General features: G+C 38.8%; 2 protein-coding genes across 3 annotated transcripts; both read right to left on the bottom strand.

The window, feature by feature from the left end:
* Positions 1 to 770: 770 nt before the first annotated feature.
* On the bottom strand, positions 771 to 12093 carry LOC101171838 (glycerol-3-phosphate acyltransferase 4). 2 transcript variants are annotated; one of them, XM_004072492.5, is made up of 13 exons: positions 11903 to 12093; positions 10593 to 11218; positions 8788 to 8857; positions 8396 to 8696; positions 6668 to 6742; positions 6491 to 6580; positions 3921 to 4014; positions 3703 to 3818; positions 3559 to 3614; positions 3379 to 3464; positions 3022 to 3150; positions 2691 to 2770; positions 771 to 2032 (listed from the first exon to the last, which is right to left on the bottom strand). In XM_004072492.5, the coding sequence occupies exons 2-13, from the start codon at positions 10758 to 10760 to the stop codon at positions 1924 to 1926; spliced, it is 1374 nt and encodes a 457-aa protein (XP_004072540.1). In that variant the 5' UTR covers positions 10761 to 11218; positions 11903 to 12093; the 3' UTR covers positions 771 to 1923. The 2 variants fall into 2 exon arrangements, with proteins under 2 accessions (XP_004072540.1, XP_020561712.1); XM_020706053.3 differs by having other exon boundaries at positions 11432 to 11947.
* Positions 12094 to 12224: 131 nt separating this feature from the next.
* Positions 12225 to 16929, bottom strand: polr3d (polymerase (RNA) III (DNA directed) polypeptide D). The gene is made up of 9 exons (XM_023958564.2): positions 16757 to 16929; positions 14633 to 14829; positions 14396 to 14439; positions 14134 to 14288; positions 13899 to 14023; positions 13650 to 13809; positions 13256 to 13503; positions 13026 to 13178; positions 12225 to 12678 (listed from the first exon to the last, which is right to left on the bottom strand). The coding sequence occupies exons 2-9, from the start codon at positions 14795 to 14797 to the stop codon at positions 12562 to 12564; spliced, it is 1167 nt and encodes a 388-aa protein (XP_023814332.1). The 5' UTR covers positions 14798 to 14829; positions 16757 to 16929; the 3' UTR covers positions 12225 to 12561.
* Positions 16930 to 18710: the final 1781 nt, after the last annotated feature.

Raw genomic sequence — 18710 nt, 5'->3', positions numbered from 1 at the left:
CCGAAACAGATTTTAGGACTATTTTTATTCCACTAATCTAAATGAGGATTGTTTACGTCTGTGTGGAGGGATCCAAATGGAATGGACGTCTCAGAAACTTAACTCCAACACCTAACTATGCAACGCTAAAATAAACTGCTTAAGAACTTTGAGCTGTTCAATTACTGTAACTTATCGATTTGTTTATAAAAGGTCTGTAGCAGTTCAGGAAGAAAAAATAAGTAAAAGTAGGATTAGGGTTTTCCAAAGTGCCCTTTGAACATAACCAAGACTTGTGTAACACGGTCCTTTCAACAGATAAGACTGAGGTGGAAATGTTTTGCTAGAATGTGTGTTGTGTAGTGAAAAGCAAACAACACAGAAGACTTGATGCAAACCGTGACAGCCAGCGATTGAGATCTTTACATGTGCATGTAGGCTTGAGTATGTAGTTACCAGTGGTTGGTCTGGAGTCAGAGTTAAGGTGCTGTATTCGACATCTGAGGCAAGTCATACAGCAAATCTACAGCAGTCTTAAGAATTCTATCAATAAATGGGCCTATCAAATACTTGCATGGGGAGTAGGTTTGTCATCACTTGCTAGTGAAGCATTTTGGATTAATCTTTTGGTAAATAAATGTTAAAATGTTGCTTGTTATATATTTACCTGCAGTTATCTTTGTCCATTTCTCCAGTCAAACATGAATGAGTGTCTCTTTCACAAAATCCGCAGATATTTATGGTCATTACGACATTGGCACTTTGGCGAATGGAGTCAGAGGTAGCCACTATTTTTTCACATTTGTGTACGTTTATTTTCACAGACTGATTTGACAGTCTGAGTGAGTTTCCCTGATAACAGAAAACAAATTAAACGAGCATCTCCAGGACAAACATGGAGGAGGGCTACCATTTGCAGATCAGCGGCAGTTTCTCTCAGAGCTTAAAGCTGCTAAGTAAAAACAGAAGGAAAAATAAAAGCTTTCAGAGTTCTTTTAGCATGAATGAAAAATGATGTTAATTGCAGAAGCGGGTGGCCAAAACCAGCAGTTTGGAAGGATGAGTTTAAATAGGCATCAGCTGGTGTTAGGTTTCTACAAGAAGCCAACCATGTGCTATGAGCTTAAGAAACGGTGCAAAACTGTCCAATTGAAAGGTCTAATGAGAGGATTATTCACCTCATTATTATCAGTCCCACTGCTCTCTTGCCTGGAACAGGAGAATCTGCTTCAAACCAATACACCTGCATCCTGGTGACAGCAGTTTCCACTTCATAATGTCAGGACTTTAAACATTCAATGGAAACCACAAACAAGATAGGAGCTTTTCTGCTAAGCAACTCCAATGATGGCTATACTTATGTAAAACCCAAATCTACAAAAGCAAACGTTTTCCCATGAAAATCCTAAAAATATATGAAATGTAACAAAAGCATTGCTCAAAGTCTTGGTACAAGCCAGTTAGGCTTAGTACATACAAATAAATAACGGCAACATGTTCTAGGTATAGAACAAACTATACCAATGACCAATAAGAGCTCTCGAATAAAACCTGATCTTTAAGTTAAACCACAATATGAAACCAACATTTGAAAATGTTGAAACTATAAAACAGAGGGATTGAATGTCGAAGATGATCATACACGTTTTTCCTTAAAAGACCGGTGTCAAGGAAGACTTTCTATGTGCACTCCATTGTTTCATGTCTGATGTAGTAGATGCTTGTGTCAAGCTAGTTCAAAGGCGGCACCAGACCCCCTTACACCAATGCAACGCAACATGCCCGGCTGATGCACGGCCGAGAACGCTGAATGAAGAGCTGGTGCGGTCAGGGAGAACTTTCCAGCCCAGCCGCTCCAACAGCAGGGCCCAGTGCTGACGACCAATTTCGTCAGAGGTGCAAATGCAGTCGGGTCGGTGAACAGTCCACTTCCACTGAAGCTCCTCAGGACCGGCTCCGATCCTCTTGGGTGCCCACCAGCATTTTACTGTACAGTTTCTGTTGCTCTTCTTTGAAGGTATCTTTTACCTTGGCACGTTTTAATCCGCCGTCCCTGCAAGAGTTTAGGTTCCGTCAGAACGCAGGTCACAACTAGTCATCTCCTAACCAGCAATGAAACGGAGACAGAATACACTACAACCATTTTAGATGAGCTAGATACTAACACACACCAACTGATACAACTTGGTAACCTTGGAGAAAATCAACAAAGAAAACATACAGTTCTCAGATTTAAAATAAAAGTTTACTTAAAAGATATTACTTTTCTTCTACCAACAGTCTGTACAAACCTATAGCAAAATACTAATACAGTTGACTGGAAGATGTAGGGCGGTTTAACTCCAGGCCTTGAGGGCCACCAATCTGCGTCTTTTCCAAACAACCTGACACTACAGCTTCTGAATGGTGGAACACACCTGCTCCAGGTAACTATGAGCTAGTAAAACTGCGATGTCCGGAAACAAGCAGCTGGTCGAGGTCTGTAGTTGAACGCCCAGGAGATCACAACTTTTACTGTGACTTGTGTAGCTATTCCATATCTCTAAAAACCTGATGCGTCAACTTGAAAAAGGTTTGTTTTACTGACGTCCATTCAAACTGACTCTATAGACTTCAGTGATCTCTCGGCATCTTTTAGAGAAGTTCTTTATAGAAGGTCATTAGTGCAGGAGAGATTTTTCTGCAATGAGTGAGTGGGATTAAAATCGTACCACAGCAAGTCAACCAGGCCGCCTTGTCTGGCTATAGCTGCTTTCACCCGATTGGCAAACTGCACAGCGTCCTCACCCTCCTGATGGACATAAACAATTTAAATGGAGCTTTACAACAGATAGGAAAAATGAAAGTTAAAAGCAGAAATAATAGAAATAAACAAGAGATCTTTATAGTTAAATTAGTTAAATCTATGCACGCCACTTTTGGATTTTTGATTTGTGGTGTGACTTGATCCAAAATAATTTGGATAAATACAGTTTAAATAACAGCTTTTCTAAACAACAAAAACAACGAGCTAATAATCATAAAGTAAAATTGAAGTCTGACCTCTCTGGACATTGGAGGAAGATACCACACGCTGCAGACAATGGCCCAACTACTCATCATTCGTAAAAGGTAGTTGACCATTCCAAACTTGCTGCTGTTCCAGAATGCATCTCCAAACCGAGGATCATACTGCAAGAAAGACATCTAAGTGTTTAATCATCATAGCTACTAGTTCAATAAAGTACAAAGTGTCTGTATTATTACTGACTTTTTAGGTTTTTTCTATTATCAGATATGGTTGTGTTTTGACAAAACCGTGTCTGATAATAGAAAAAACCTAAGAAGTCATCATAGCTACTTTTAATGACATTTACAAAGTCCTTTTTTTCCAAAAGGGGAGCAGACAAGAGCTCATACCTTAATGGCTACAGGGTAGACTGTGGCTCCGATTTCAAAGCTGCCCTTTTTGAACATCATAACAGACGTGTTGTTTATGCAGGTCCCTGAGGAGTTCAAATCATTAAACAATGATCTTTAAACAAAACTTTGATTCAAGTCGAAACTTCAACGCCTTTTTTGTTTTTTTAGAAATCATACCTTCTGGAAAAATAAGTATCGGCAGTTTAGATTTATCTTGGACATGGTCGCTCAATCTGTGATCCATGAAGTAAATAGTTCTGCTGTTAGCTCAGCATTGGAAATTTGTAGACAAGTGCATTTGAACACAATCTGCAATATTACCTTTTAGCCACTAGATGTCTGTCTTTCACTTCGGAGCGCTCAAACCAAACATGAGGGCATGCTTTGACCATGGACCGCTGAATGACTCCCATCAACCCACCGTGAATTTGGCCGACCTAACAACACAAACAAATAACGCATCTATGTAAAAAAGATGGATATCTGTAGTAAAGATAGGTTGTTCTTTTAAATAGCTAGCCTCAAAATGTTATAGTTACCATGGCATAGCAACCATCACTGGCCAGGATGATGACATCGATGGGTGAGGTGTGGTTAGCAACACAGATTCCTCCATTCTTAGGTTTATTCTCACTGAAATAGGTCAGAAAATGTAACGATCAACAGCACATCCACTTTGAAAAGTTGTTAAGGGTGATAGAAGAAAATGCAGTCAGTGTGGAGAATATTAAAAAAAATGGTCAAATTAGTTTTATTTATGCTAATTCCAAACTGAATGAGCTCTGGTCCACTGCCTCACTTTAGCTTAGTAATTGAACCGTAGTATCTGGGATAACGACTCTCCCCTGCTAAGAAAGGACTTGAATGCAGTGTGTCCAGCTTCCAAAGATAAGGTTACAATCTGAAAAAGAGAGCACGACACTTCCTATGTCAGGGTTTTATTTTTAGTGCTACATGTCTTAGGAGGAACATCCTACAAGTGATCATGCCATATAAAGCCTAGTAAAGATATACTGGTTTGATTTAAGAGCACTGATCAATGTCATTGTACCTTTGGACACAGAAGCTCATTATTTCATGACTAACATGTTGAACAGCAGCAGGAGGCTCAACGTGTTCATTCACGGTTCAGATGCAGAATAACGTCTCCTTCCATGAAAAGAGTTTTCAGGAATGTTACAATGAATCAAAAAAAAAGAAGACAATCTGACACAGACACAAAGTGTTTACAGAGCCTATTTTCCGCCTTTCCTCTGCTGAAATCTAAACCTCACTAAACAAATCCTTAAATTATAGAAAAAAAGTGGTAATGCTAATACAAGGAGAACAGATTTCTGCAGAAGAAAAAGTGTTCAGTCATTTTTTCCTCAAAATGACAATGGTGCTTTAAATGCTTTATCATTAAAACAGCATTAAACTGCATTAAAACAACAGAGCAGCAGTAATAGAATGTCAAAGCTCTCGCTTTAAAATGCAAGTTCATCAAAAAGGAGATAAGATGATGATTCACAAATAGCGCAGGTTACTAAAACAGTCCCCTCAGCATAAATTAAACAACACTTAGCAACAATTCTTGTAATTATAGCATGCATGACGGTAATTATAACATAATGAAGGTAAATGCACAGGCAATCTCTGTACACAGCTAGCAGACATGCCCCAGATCCACAGCTTCACTCATGTCACCAATGAAGCCAATTAGGATAACACAGCTTCCACTAAGACTGCAAAGGCCAGCAAGTACTGAGTCCACTTTTTAATAAAGCCATGATCCAATTTTTGGGGGTAGAACAAATGTATTAGCACAGCAACCCCCCCCCCCCCCCCCCGCCCTTAATCAACAGTTTTTAATCCTCATTTGCAAAAGAGTTTTCCTTCAGTTAAGCCTGCAGTGCCCTTAAAAAAAACACAAAGGATTAGCTTCCTCTTCCGTATGAGATGTGTCATAGTCTTGATCAAATCTCTGCCCTTTATTCAGCTGCAATTCCTGTCCCACTAAGGGAAATGTTTCCTTGCTTTGGAAAAAGACAGCAGACACATTTGTGACACATGATTTTGTGTTTTATCTACACTCAAGCCAGCTGTTGAAATGAACACTTAAGGCTCAGCTATTGTGCTCCTGCCCAATAATGTTCACTTGCCCAGTTTTAAGTAAGGACTGAGTATCACTGCCAAAATATGAATGAACTTGTTTGCTTTTTATTCTGAAGTTCTTGATTAAGTTTGATTGAAAATCCCAAGTATAATTTTATAATTTATTATGTTAATTTACTTTGAACAAAAACATAATTATTTTTACATTACATTAATAATTTATCTCATATTTTACATATTTACATAACAAACTTTTCATAACTTGTGTTATAAACTGATCAAAGGTAAAACTTTTGAAACTAGCTGATAGCTGTTTTTTCCTGTAAAAAATTCAGGAATTGCTTCAAATTCGAGGTAAATGCATTCATGATTTTGACAAATATATGTTTTAGGTTTGATTGAGTTAAAAGTGTTTTTTTGTTTTTTACCCAGGCTTGCGATTCAATATTTTTATATTTCCTATGTTTCTTTCCTTGAACTTTAAAACCAATTATTTTTCTTGTCGGCTTTCCTTCCAAACTCTTGTCAAGTGCTCATGTTCTGCGAGTCAGGAACAGTTCCGGTATTTGTGAAGGAGAAATCTACGAGTAAAAGACTAGTTCTAAGGGTTGTTGAAGGTCTGAAGTGTATTGTTCTGATGTGTTCTGCTCACTCCACCAACATGAAACCCCTATGGAGGTCAAATGAGAAGGTTTTAGAAAAAAAACATCTGACAGATGTAGTTCCTAAAAGGAATGCACTGCTCCAGCAGAACTATGAACCAGTAGGACCTAGTTTAGACAGCTGGGTGTAGAATCAGTGTAACTCTGGGGGTGAGCATTAGGACCTGGAGTTTCATGGGAGAGTGAAGTCACAGCATTTAACATTAATATGGTTTTAGGTGATGTACGATAAATGTGTTTAAACTACGACATTGATTTAATCAAAGCCCATTAAATCAGTTGAGCGCATGTTTTTAGACTTTAAAAGAAAAACTGCATGTAGCTTTGGAAGGCAGACAGTTTTGGGTACATACCTGTCGTGATAGGTTATAATGGCAGTGAGAGCTCTAACACATATTCTGTAGCACATCAAATGGACTTTTTCACTGAGGAAACCTTTCATCCTGTAAGACAGAATATTAAACAGAAGGGTTACATATGCAGGTCTGGGCTCATCATTTGGCTCAGGTTGAAGATGTTCTTTGTCTCACCTGCCGTTTGGCAGCAGACCAACTACAGAAGTGAGGAACACAAGGAGGCCAACACCTGTGAAGGCCAGGGTTACCCTGGTGGAGAAAACAGGCTTACACCCCACTTCAAATACAAAAACCAACACCTCATCCACGCTAGGAAGATAAATGTTATGATGCAGAAAATGCAGACCAAAAAACTTTCTTATTTTAAAGTATCATTAGTTCATTTATTTCCTACCATCACCCTATTAATCTGTATAATCTGCAGAGGAGCCTGTGAAGCCAACAGGTCGACTTAATCTGAATGCACCAATGTCGCGGGACTGCAGAAGGTGCTGATTACATTTAGAGAGGATTAGGAAAGTACTGTATGGTGGAGGGGAAGGTTTCATGAAGTGGTCTGAGCAAAGTCAGTATTAAACATGTAAGGAAAATCTTTTATAGCTGCACAGGAGGCGATAAGAATGTTCAGCAGTGATCAGACTCATTCCCTCGCTTTAAAGGAGACTTAAGCAAACCAAGCCTGACGCTCAGTCATGGTCTCGCCGTCTCTCATCTCATGTACCCACACCATGACACAGATTATAGAAAATGTCCAAACTCCAACACAAGGCAAACACATCACACAGCCCTGGGCAGCTAAACACCCATTAAATTACAATCTAAAATCCAATTTCCCTATAAGTTTCTTTAAAAAAAAGGATCACATCTAAATATGAACAGCAAACTGTCTTTTTCAGGTGAGTGTTCATACAACTCCCTTAGTTATATCATACATGAAAATAGCATCACATGATGCAGTACACCATCATGACCAAAACTAAGCACAACAAAGAAGACTGTGTGAGGAACATTGCCAAAAATGACTTGAAGTAAGTTCGGTAGGTTTTGTCTGTGATGGATTTCACATCATGATTTAATTCACTGGGAGCTTTGTCTTTGACATTTTGTCTGGACTTTAACCATCAAAACGTTTTTCCTCATTTGACCTCAAGCCTTGTAGATTTACTGAAGTGTTACATACAGACCATCCTCCTTCAGAAAGGCAGAATTACATTGAAACAAAACAGATTTGGGTAAAAGACAAACTCTTGGCTGATGCATCCACTTGATCCAGTACTTGGGTTCAAAACTGACCCAAATAATCATTCCTTCACTGTCATAACTGATAGCTGGTTTAAGCTGCTTATGCTGGAGCCCTGAGTTTATTAAGTGTTTATTTTTTATGCAAAAAACTTGTGTTCCACATTATTGAACTTCCACTTTTTCAGACATAAAAAAAAGATGTTCAAAAAAGTCTAGATCTGTTTGGTTGGATCTCCTAAAGAAACACGTATTTGAAGCCTTCTTTTGAAAACGTCTAAACAAATTGAATTTGTGCTCTTTGTCCGATTACTTTACTAACACTAAGGTAAAAAATGTTGACTGAGGGGTGAAGGAGTTCAGCTGGAGCTCTTTTTTTTCCCACGAGCTCTGTGTGTGTTTTCAGTTTAACCTCAGGGTGAACCTGTTGGAACACCCACTCCAGGGAAGACTGGCAACTATTGTAAAGCTTTCCAAATCACGAATAGTGCATCATAGTATACTGCAGAGTTATGCTCCTTCTTTTACACTGAATATATGTTTTTAAATTAAAGCTTTGATGAGAAAACTATTGGAGGTTTTTAGTTTGATCCTTGGAATTCTATGTTCCAGATTAAAGAAATTGTGCTGCTTTTCATAAGCCGCTGGAAGTGTGTTCATTACCTGAGAGGCAGCAGAAAGCCATAGCGTATGAGGACACCCAGCCCCCACAGGACGGTCAGCCGCAGGCTGATATATTGGAAGTTATTGTTGCTACGTGTCAGCAGATTCCAAGACTCCAGCTCCTCAGCGGAAAACCGCTTGGTCACCTCGTCGTCCATAATGCTCTCCACTCCTCGCCGAGCAAAATAAAAGATGTCCGACATCTCAAACTCTGGGGTGGAGCCCAAGTCTTTGTTACTGCCGCTGCGCCGGATCTCCTTGATCTCCTCCTCCAGTGAGGTAGGCTCCTTGGCAATGATGGCTAAAGCAGTGCAGACAGATGGAGTATCAGTAATATAAACTTGAAAAGGAACACACATTTACAGGAACACAGCTGCAATAGTATTTCTTACCATTTGAGTATGGTTTGTACAGAGGGTGATTTTTTTCTTTGGCTCCTCTCTCTATCCTAAGTGTGGCCCACTGGAAGAAATACAACAAAAGCTGACTTTTTATTAAACAACACAGAACAGGGACATCGTAGGAATTGAATAAAAATTATTTAAAGTCATAAAGGGTTAAAAATTGCCTTTTTAAGACTAAAAAAAACCTTTAGAAATGTTATGTTAGCCTTTGAAAAAGTCCAGTTGAAAGCCTTTAATGCAACATCACATGTGGATAACATTTTGAACCGTCAAGAGGAACTTGGAGACAATTTGTATTTGGAAACAAAGCTCATTCTAAGCCTACAACTAAAAGATTTGATAGTTAATTACTGTTATTTATTCTTTTTATTGATTACTGTTATTGTTTAAAACTTTACAAAACATACCAGTTGATTTGTCAGTCATGAAAAAGTCAAACTTCGGATTTGCAAATGAAACCAAATCAGGATAAAAGACAAACTAGTCTTCTAGAAGCAAGACAACACTGACAATAATGAAGGTATGGATCTGAATATGCAAACACACACACACACACACACACACACACACACACCTACACACACACACACACACACACACACACACACACACACTGAGCACAGAGGAAACTGTGAACCAAATGCAATAGGCTGACACAACACAATGACTAATTCTAGCAGGAGCAGCACTAGACAAGGAGGTCTGCAACTGTCAAGAACAGAATTAGCCTGGGGGAGCTATAAAAAAATAAATATATTAAAAAAATTTCAAGAAGGTTGAGTATTGGCGGCTTTGCTAGTCACTCTGAGAAACACCAAATTGTCCTGTTAAGTTGACAACAGCAAAAATATTTTTCGGTGAAAAAAAAAAAGACATTTCAAAAATATTTAAATAGAAAAAAAAGTGTATATATGCACAATTCAAACTGTATCAGGTCTTATTTGTGTCATGTGATTTGACTGTTAGCCAATTTTAAACATGAAAAGCTGTTTGCCAACAGTCTTTATGGTTTGCAGTAAAGAGCTGTTGCTAAATCATAAGCAAGCAGTATGACTCAGTCATTCTCTAAAAATGCAACAATTAAAGAGTTTTTGGAGCAAATGAGACAAAATAAAAATACAATTTAAAACGGATACTTATAAGCTGCATGTGAAAGACTAACTTGTTCACAACAACTACAAAGAGGCAAAGACTTTTGTTTAACAGGAAAATGGAGACAATTAGAGACCATATGTTATCGTTAGACATAACTCCACAGTGCTCCAGCACTTTAGGTCTGTTCCTCTAAAAATCTCACAGCAGAGAATGCAATCAGCTGCCAACAGCACTGCACATTTATCCCGCTTGTCGATTCATTTCTGACAGAAGACCTGATCTTTGAAGAACGTGTTTTTTTTTCAAAAGGTGTGCCACGAAGAAAACAAGGGAAAAATGCTAGATTGAACTGTTTTGACATATGAGACAGACAACTGCAAAGATATAGGGGGCCTCTGTTATAACCAAGTTACTGGCAATGCTTATAGGCTGTTCCGGTGGGAAAGCAAGCAGCAGGTGGGATGTTGTTCTGCTTTTGTCGGTTAACAAACAACCAGAACAAACATTAGAAGCAGCAGCTGCCTTCAGCTATCAGCCGGACAGATGTGCTTCCTTCATTATTCAATCAAAATGTTTCCTTTTTAAAAAAAATTTAAGAAACAAAACAGTATTTTGTCTAAAAAAAAAATGCTTTTCAGTTAAAGCGCAGCAGCATCAAGACACTTTTTGTGTATAGTTAGTTTTGACGTTTCACTCACCTCAAAGATCTTTAAGAGAGTTTTCATGTAAAGGCGGCGGATTCCAAAGGACACGCCAAAAATAGCAGGCACAATAATGAAGACCAGTAGCATGGTGAACCACACGGTGAAGGAGATGCCAAGCAGGACACACACCAAGTTATCAAAAGGGTTGAAGAAGAGGTCCATCTTGAAAGCCCAGGAAGGATTATGCTTCAGGTCCTTTAAATTTACATCAAAAAGGCTTGGGTTGGGGGGGTAGTAAAAGTCTCTGGCTCCTGGTCCTCAGAGTCCCTGATTCTTGTGTCACAAAAGAGCCTTCATCGGAGTAACTAAGGAATGGAGCTTCTCCTCACACTGAATGGAGATGTGGCCATCTTGATCTCCCGGACGTGTTACAGGAAGAGCATTAGCTTCATAATGAACGGGATTCTGGAGATGATCTCATTTCAACAAATGAGTTTTGGCTGAGCTGCACTAAAAAAAAAAGTAAATAAAGAAAAATAAAGGTGTGGGGAGAGCGCTCTCTGTTGTCCTATATGGTGGAGGCGTCCCGCCGATGACAGATGTCAACAATGATAACAAAAACAAACTCGGCAGAGCAGGTGGCTGTCCCTCTGTGGTCTGTGTTCCGGCATCACTCTGACCTGGAAAAGTACAGGATTATGGAACAATCAGGACCGACTTTAAAACTAAATTATTCTAGATAGAAGATTAACTTTAACGCTAAATAGAAAACGTCATGTCTGTTTGCGCGTTTAAACTAAAGCGTAAGTAGAAGACAAAAGCCATTTATTTTTATATATTTAGAGTCGGACATAACTTTTCTATAGTATAACGGAACTGATGATTTAACCCACTGTTTCTGCTGCTGGCTGCGGAACCTGCGGAACATTAGCTGGAGGGCCTCCATCCTTGTCCCCTCTCCCATAGCGGGGGTTCCCTCGCCAATATGCTAACAAGCATTAGCAGCAGTAATAAACACCCCATAACAACTAAACAAGAAAGACGTTTAAGAATTTTTTTTTAAAAAAAATCGAAAAAGAGGAACTATTACTAGCCTGAGGAGTCTTAAATGTACCAAAGCGAATTGCACTCCTATAAATTGTTAGCATGAGTGCTAACGGTCAATTCAGACACCGCTCCTCGTTATGCTATGCTAGCCGCCAGCTCTCATCCATGGACAGCCGCGTAAAGAACACCCCAACACCAACAGACGACCTCTCCTGAGTGGGTACAGTACAAGGGCTGGTGACTTCCGGTACATGATCGTTTCTTCAACTCAAAAATAAGAAAAATGAAATGTTTTAAACGACAGAACGCTAACTAACCTTAAGTCACCGCAACCGCTGCGCCGGTACAGTAAAGCGTCCGCCGTTCATCGCGTCTTTGTCTGGTGGACTGTAGCCAAACTCCACCCGCTGGAAACCAGCGGCTCTCCAGATTACAGCCTTTCCGTTTGAAACTATCAGCGCCTCAAAGCCAGAACCCGCTGACTAAAATACCACCCACACTGACCCCTGGTGGCCAAACGCTACTATTGCGTCAGCCAAGACTCCAGCCCCCAAACGCGCAGCCAGGGCTTCATCCCCAAAAGGACAAACTCAGATAAATGTAAACATTTCAGAACTAATAAGACATTTGACAACTGAAAACATAGAAATAAACTTTTATTTAATCACATTTTACTTTTTATCTATGTACACTCTTGCCAGGAAATGTATTAAGCAAATCTTCAAGAAACTTGACATGAAATTCCATTTTTGAACCATCTAATCATTGAGATCAAAATAAAACCGTACCTATATACATTGTTGTACAATAACACTTGAAACTAACCTGAAATAAAGCAAAACAAAAATCAGCAACCTCACTACTGAGTGTTAGGAACCTACAAGAAAATCAATTCAGTCAGCATTCCTGACTCAATTCCATTCCTGTCAACATCATGACAGGTACAGAGCAAACTTTGTTAGATGCAGCTTGGGCATCATGCCCTCTTCTGTAGTAGAGCCTCAAAGTCCGGAGAGCAAACCATTTTGTGCTTGATATTTCCAAGTACAGTCAGAGTTCCGCTTTTCCCCTCTGGATTAATGGATACCAGCTCCTGAAAGACAAAAGTGAGGGGAAAAAACGCATGTTGGGGCTTAAAAATTATGTCATTAAATATATTTATGTTGGTATTAGCAGCTAATTAGCAGCAAGAGTCATATTGATTATAAGTGTTTAACAGCACGACGAAGCTCCATTTTCAATTTTTTTTTCTGGACAAATTTTTTGTGATGCATCCAAAAATCCAGCTTCTCTTGAATGGCATCAGCAAAATATTTTGCTTTTACTGATAATTACAGCTTGCACATTCTCTGAAATAGATTAGCATGCATATTTTTCATGCCTAAAAGCTGTTTTGTTTTGGTGCGCACTTGAATTCGTAGGTGTACAGTCCAATAGTACCTGTAAGAAAGAGCACGACGCTCCTAATGACACATCAAGTGTCACCTGTCCTAGTATCAGCTGCACTCGTCCAGACTTCCGCACCAGCATCTTTCCCACCAAACCCTCTCGCAGATCCTTCAAATTACAACTGTTGTCCTCAGCTTCCTCTTCCTGTTGTTGGAAAAACAGTTAAATTACTATTTCCACATGTGATCGCATGAGTTGAAAGGTGAACACCTGAAACCTACCTGGGACTCTGTTTTCAGAAGCACGGACTGTCCATCCTCGGACTGCACCTCTGTCCTCACAGGTCTGTGCTCCTTGGTGGGAGGCTGACCAGGAAGAGAGTCAGGCAGCTGAATGAAAAACAGCTCCTCTCCTTTGTTTAGACTCCACTTATGAAGCAGATCAGGAAGAACTTCAGGCTCAGGAAGGGGAGGAGGTCTAAATGTTGCCTCACTCTTCTGTATCTCCACTTCCTCTGGCTCTTGTTTCACTGCAGACAGGATAATGTGGCGTTTTAATAACAAAAAAAAAAGGCCACTTCAAATACAGATATTATGAATGCACACAATTTCCTGTTTTGGGTAACTATAAAAACTGCCAGAAATGAGCTGTACAGATAAAAGTTTCTGTAGTTACCAACGACTCCAGACTCCATGGGATCATCCCCCTCTTCTGACTTCTCAAGTTTGACAGTAGATTTACTAAACTCCTCCCTAAATCCCCATCCTGACACAGAAAGGGGGAGCTGGACAGGGCAACTCCTCTGCTCACTCTTTAGGAAGGGGTCATCAATAAACTGCAAGAAGGGGAACGAGAAAAAAAAAGAGAGAAATGCCTTTTGGTGAAAGTCTGTGATGGTTGTAACTAAGAGAAGGATGGACGTACATTGTCCCGCTCCAGCTTGCGCAGAATTTCCTTCGTCTCCTCTTCAGTCTCCCTCTTCTCCTTTTTAATGTTAATGATGGGTGAAGGCCCCATGCTTGGAGCATCTCTTTCGCTTTCATATCCACCTATGAGGGGGGGGGGGGGGGGGGGGGGGGGGATAAATCATTTGAAACTTTAAAAATGGCAGTTCAGCTGCAGCAGCAAACTGCATATGCTAGTCCTGCTGGCCCCCCACCTCTCCTTTTCATCATCATCTCGGCCGGCCCCTGCTCAAAGATAGAATGGGACTGGATGATCTCTTGGCGACCTCGGCCCCTGCCTCTGTCTCTCGGCCCTCGACCACGTTCTCCACCTCTCCGATCTCTCCTTTGATCAGTCTCAACTTTGGCTCTGTTGCAACCAAAAATTTTTTTTTTAAAACAGTTAAAGCTTCAGTTTACACGAATTTTATTTGTTCTTCACTGCATTTTTCAATCCTAGAAATAAAATCAACTTACTCCTCTTTAACCTTTCGGCCAATGATGTTGGGTGTGAAGGTTTTCTATAAAATTAAAAAAAAGATAAATGAGTAATAAGAAAAGCTGTTTATTTTTGAAATCTAGAAAAAAAAAATCATGATTGCAAGTAGGGCAAAAGAAGCTACAGAAGGGTTTCTTAATATATCTGGTGTGATTAACTCATCTAACACAATTCCTAACCCAAAGATTAAATGGCGAGTGAGGTATGATGCTAACCTTCTTCACTCCTCCCAGGGTGAGGTCCCTTGACCGCATGGAAGGGAGGCGTCCAGGAGAGAGTCCAGCTGGTGGTCGACGCCCCATCTGGAGTCCTACATTGCTGCTGCTGGCGCCTGCAGGAGTGGGAACGCGTTGACTGCTGGACTCCCCGGAGTCCGCCATCCTGAACTTTAAAGGGATGTCAAACTCCCAACCTGGTGGCCAACAATAATACTCATCATCATCTCTCTCAGACAATGGTGATGTTTAAAAGGAAAATACACAAATATTACATAAAAATTGTTTTCAAATGTCTTTATGAGGAGGTTGCACACATTTTACTGCCAGGTGAAACACTACTCTGGATTCTGTTGGCGTGTGCCTTTAAAACAGTTACGTAATGTCCAGGGTGTGTGGCATCTTTCCAAATACAACTCTTTCCCAATCAGTCTGGTAGTGCACTTCCTATCCCCCTCCCCTCTGTTCTTACTACTTCCTGCACGGTCTTCCTGTCCTCTGTTGTGCCTTCAGACAGCGCGGCACTAGAACTGAACCCTCATTGTTGGCCTTATAAAACCTGACCAGCAGTTCCTGAAAGAAGAGGGCCTGCCTCAACTTCCTGAGAAAGTACTGTGTTCTGACCAGGTGATCTCAGCTGTGACGTTTATTTATGGCCCCTCATCCTCGTGTGTCGCCAATCATTGGATTTCAAAGTAAAGCTACAGGCTAGAAGTTCTTTTGTTTTGTTTTTTTGGCCCCTATGCCAAAATTTAAAAGAACCAGCTGTTATCTCGCAAAATAAGATCAACGCACTTGTTTTTGTAATACATCTTTGCAAGAAAATTAGCAATGCTCAACAGCACGTGACACTAAAATTAGCAAAAAGATAAAGAAAAGATTTTTAGTGTCTTATCATCGCTACAAAAGGGGATTTGCGTGTCCCTCCCTTCATGTCCACAAATTCTGTCACTTGAACTGCAGCAATATTTAAACTTAATTTCATCTTCAAAAAATACAAAAGCTCAAAAAACAATTGAAATTTGTAAATTTTTTGGACTACTGATATAAGTTTACTCTCGTATTTTCTCTTTTTATTATTATTTTTTTTTAACTTTATTTTATTTTTTTCTTTGTTTAGTTTTATTTTATTTATTTATTTTTATTTGTTATTGCCTTTTGTGATTGCTTCTAATAATTAAAATTTTCTTAATGTTGTAACACGTTTATTCTACTGTACATTATATGTGCATAATTGTTGCATTCTCTTGTTCTGTATGTTGCAATTGTCCAATTAAAAAAAAGAATTCTGTTATTTCCCTAAACAAACACATTGAGCATGCGCGTCTTACAGGGTATGTTTGATTTGTTGTGCGGGGACGCTCAATTCCTTCACAGTCAAGAGGGCATGTTTCTGTGCCAGCTGGAGGTTGGTTAGTTTGTAACAAGACCAGAAAATCGATCAATGATTTCTGCTGTTTTTCTGAACACTATTGTGATTATGGTCACATGTCTTTTCTAAATTAATTGTTTTTCCACACATTGCAATGGAATGATGCTTTGACATTTCTTTGCTAACATCACCATCACGTCGTTTTTACGCTATAGTTAAAAAACCAAGCATGTATCTGAATGGTACTTTCCAAGATCGATTATCAATTTAATATAATTTTGAAAGGATTTTATAATGGTACAGTTCGATTTGAATCCATTATCAACTTGTTTCAGCCACAAAATCTGTTTTGATGTGTCACTTTATTAATTAATCATTAGACCCCATACCTAAAATTAATGTTATTGAGGTTTACATTAATGTAATTTGTAATAATACCGGGATAAACAAAAATATACTTTCAGTCCGTTCTGTAACCTTTTTCTTTTTATCTTTTTTACTCTGTTGTGGTTCTGAACGTAAGCAATTCAAGACATTAATTAGGAATGATTTCTTAAACTTTCGAGTCTAAGCATTGAGAATAAATTGTGTTTACAATGATATTTGTCAGTGATTTAAATACACAACCAGTATTTACATACGATGAATGAAGAAAAATGTTACAGAAACACGTGGCTAGTAAGATAGATCACAAACAACGCGAAAGCTGTCCAGAGGAAGTCTTAACATATTGCAGTTCTCCAAAAACTTACACGACACGTCCTCGGTGGTCCTTATTCGGAGTTTTCCCCCCTAAAACCTGCCAGATATCAGAAACAAAATCCTGTTGCCTCGTCCACCGCTGCATTCACTAGCGGCGCCATGACACTTCCGCTTTGGCTTCAACTTGCTCTCGAGGATCAAACATGCGCAGAAAAACGCGCATGCTTAGAAACATTATTTTGTTTTATTTTTATGTTTTATTTCAGAATCCACAGTCCAAAAAAATTCACTGTCATAAAAAAGATAAGATTAGATAAACGATTATACTAGTCTTTCCAAATGTTTCCTAAAACAGCTAAATGAAAATTATATTTTGAGTTCTGACATATCGTGCATTAGTTTTCCTGCAAGTTTTGTCAGATTCATAAAAATCTTTTGCATGGATTAATGTTATTGAATGTTTTGAAATAAATGTCTCAGATGTGAAGAACCAAAAGATATGGCATATTTCGAGATTGGAAATTTTTTTTTTCTAAAGATGTTATTTTCCTCTGACATGCTAAGGGAACTGATTATATTACTACTACTACTAACAATAATAATAATAATAATAATAATAATAATAATAATAATAATAATAATAATAATAATAATAATAATAATAATAATAATAATAAATATTTCATTTGTTTGGGCACTTGTTTCCTTGGTTATTTTCTGTCTTACAGCAAAATAGTCTTATGCAACATTCACGCTTTTATATTTCTCGCCTTTCAGCATATTCCTTCTGGGGTCTCGACAGCGAATCAGCTTTCCCTGATTCTCACAGGTAGCTTTGCAGAGATTTTTGCGCCAGATGATCTTCCTGACACAACCCTGTATTTTATCCTAGCTGGGGACCGGCACAGGGGAACCTAGACTTGGGCCCCCTTGTGGCTGCATAGTTACGCAGTACAACAAAGGGTCTTGCCTAAGGGCCCACACTGCATCAAGTTCATTGTGGCCCCTGGGAAGCGGATCCTGGTTTCCCATGATCCAGTCCTACACAGAGCCAACTGAACTATCCATTTGCTACCTTATGCAAACAACTGCATGCAGTTAAATAAAACAGTAAGATTAAATATTTCCATGCAGTTAAACAGATTAAATCTAATATAAACTCTAAATGGAAACTCACATCTTTACATTTTTAAGGAATTAAAATAGAGTTTGTGATATAAGTAATGAATGTTCCTACTGTGTGATATAGTAATAATACAAATAATCTGTTAAAGGAAACATCCAATAGGCCTTCAGAGTGCAAAGAAAATATTTGTTTTTAATATGTGAAAAATATAAATAGATGCAGTTAAATAAATCAATTTGATCAAACAGGGAAAGTTTAGGTTACCTTTTTATGAGCTGCATGTCATTAGAGTATGGTTTAGTGTGAGAAAATATTAAAGGGGAATTCAAGATATAGAGTTTAGATGATGTTTGAAACTCCAAGTTTAATGACGATTTTTTTTCTTTTAAGAATAACTTGGCAAGAAAAATGTATGTTTTTTTATGTTCTATATACACAAAATGAAAAATTTGCCAAGCAGAAGGAGTCAATGTATCCTTTTCAATGGGTCTCTTCAAAGACAAAAGTGTGTACTCATCTCCAGAGCAGAAAGGATTTCATGAACAGTCGGAATTGCCATGACTGATGATGGATGATTGCAGTTTAATTACATTCTGAGGGCATCAGTTCTCTGCTGCTGACTGAAAGTAAATTAGACTCTTCAGTACCGCACACTGTCTGTGGAATTATGGCAACACACCATGGCCATTTCTGAAATACAAGTAATATAGGTCGTTGAAAAGAATACACTCTCACTTTGGACCCTTTCCCATGTTTATATCAATTCTTTCAGTAGCCGATTAGTCCATAAATCTGAAAGAGCTTTTATTTAATCTTTAAAATAATCCTACACTGAGTTGTCCTTTGAGGCTGGAACAACAAGAGAAAAAAAAATCAAC

The sequence above is a fragment of the Oryzias latipes genome, chromosome 9 (genome assembly GCF_053564925.1).
Source record: "Oryzias latipes strain Hd-rR chromosome 9, Olatipes_Hd-rR_3.1".
Taxonomy (NCBI): domain Eukaryota; kingdom Metazoa; phylum Chordata; class Actinopteri; order Beloniformes; family Adrianichthyidae; genus Oryzias; species Oryzias latipes.
The sequence above is the reverse complement of the archived record's forward strand: the minus strand, read 5'-3'. Positions and strand labels throughout refer to the sequence as shown.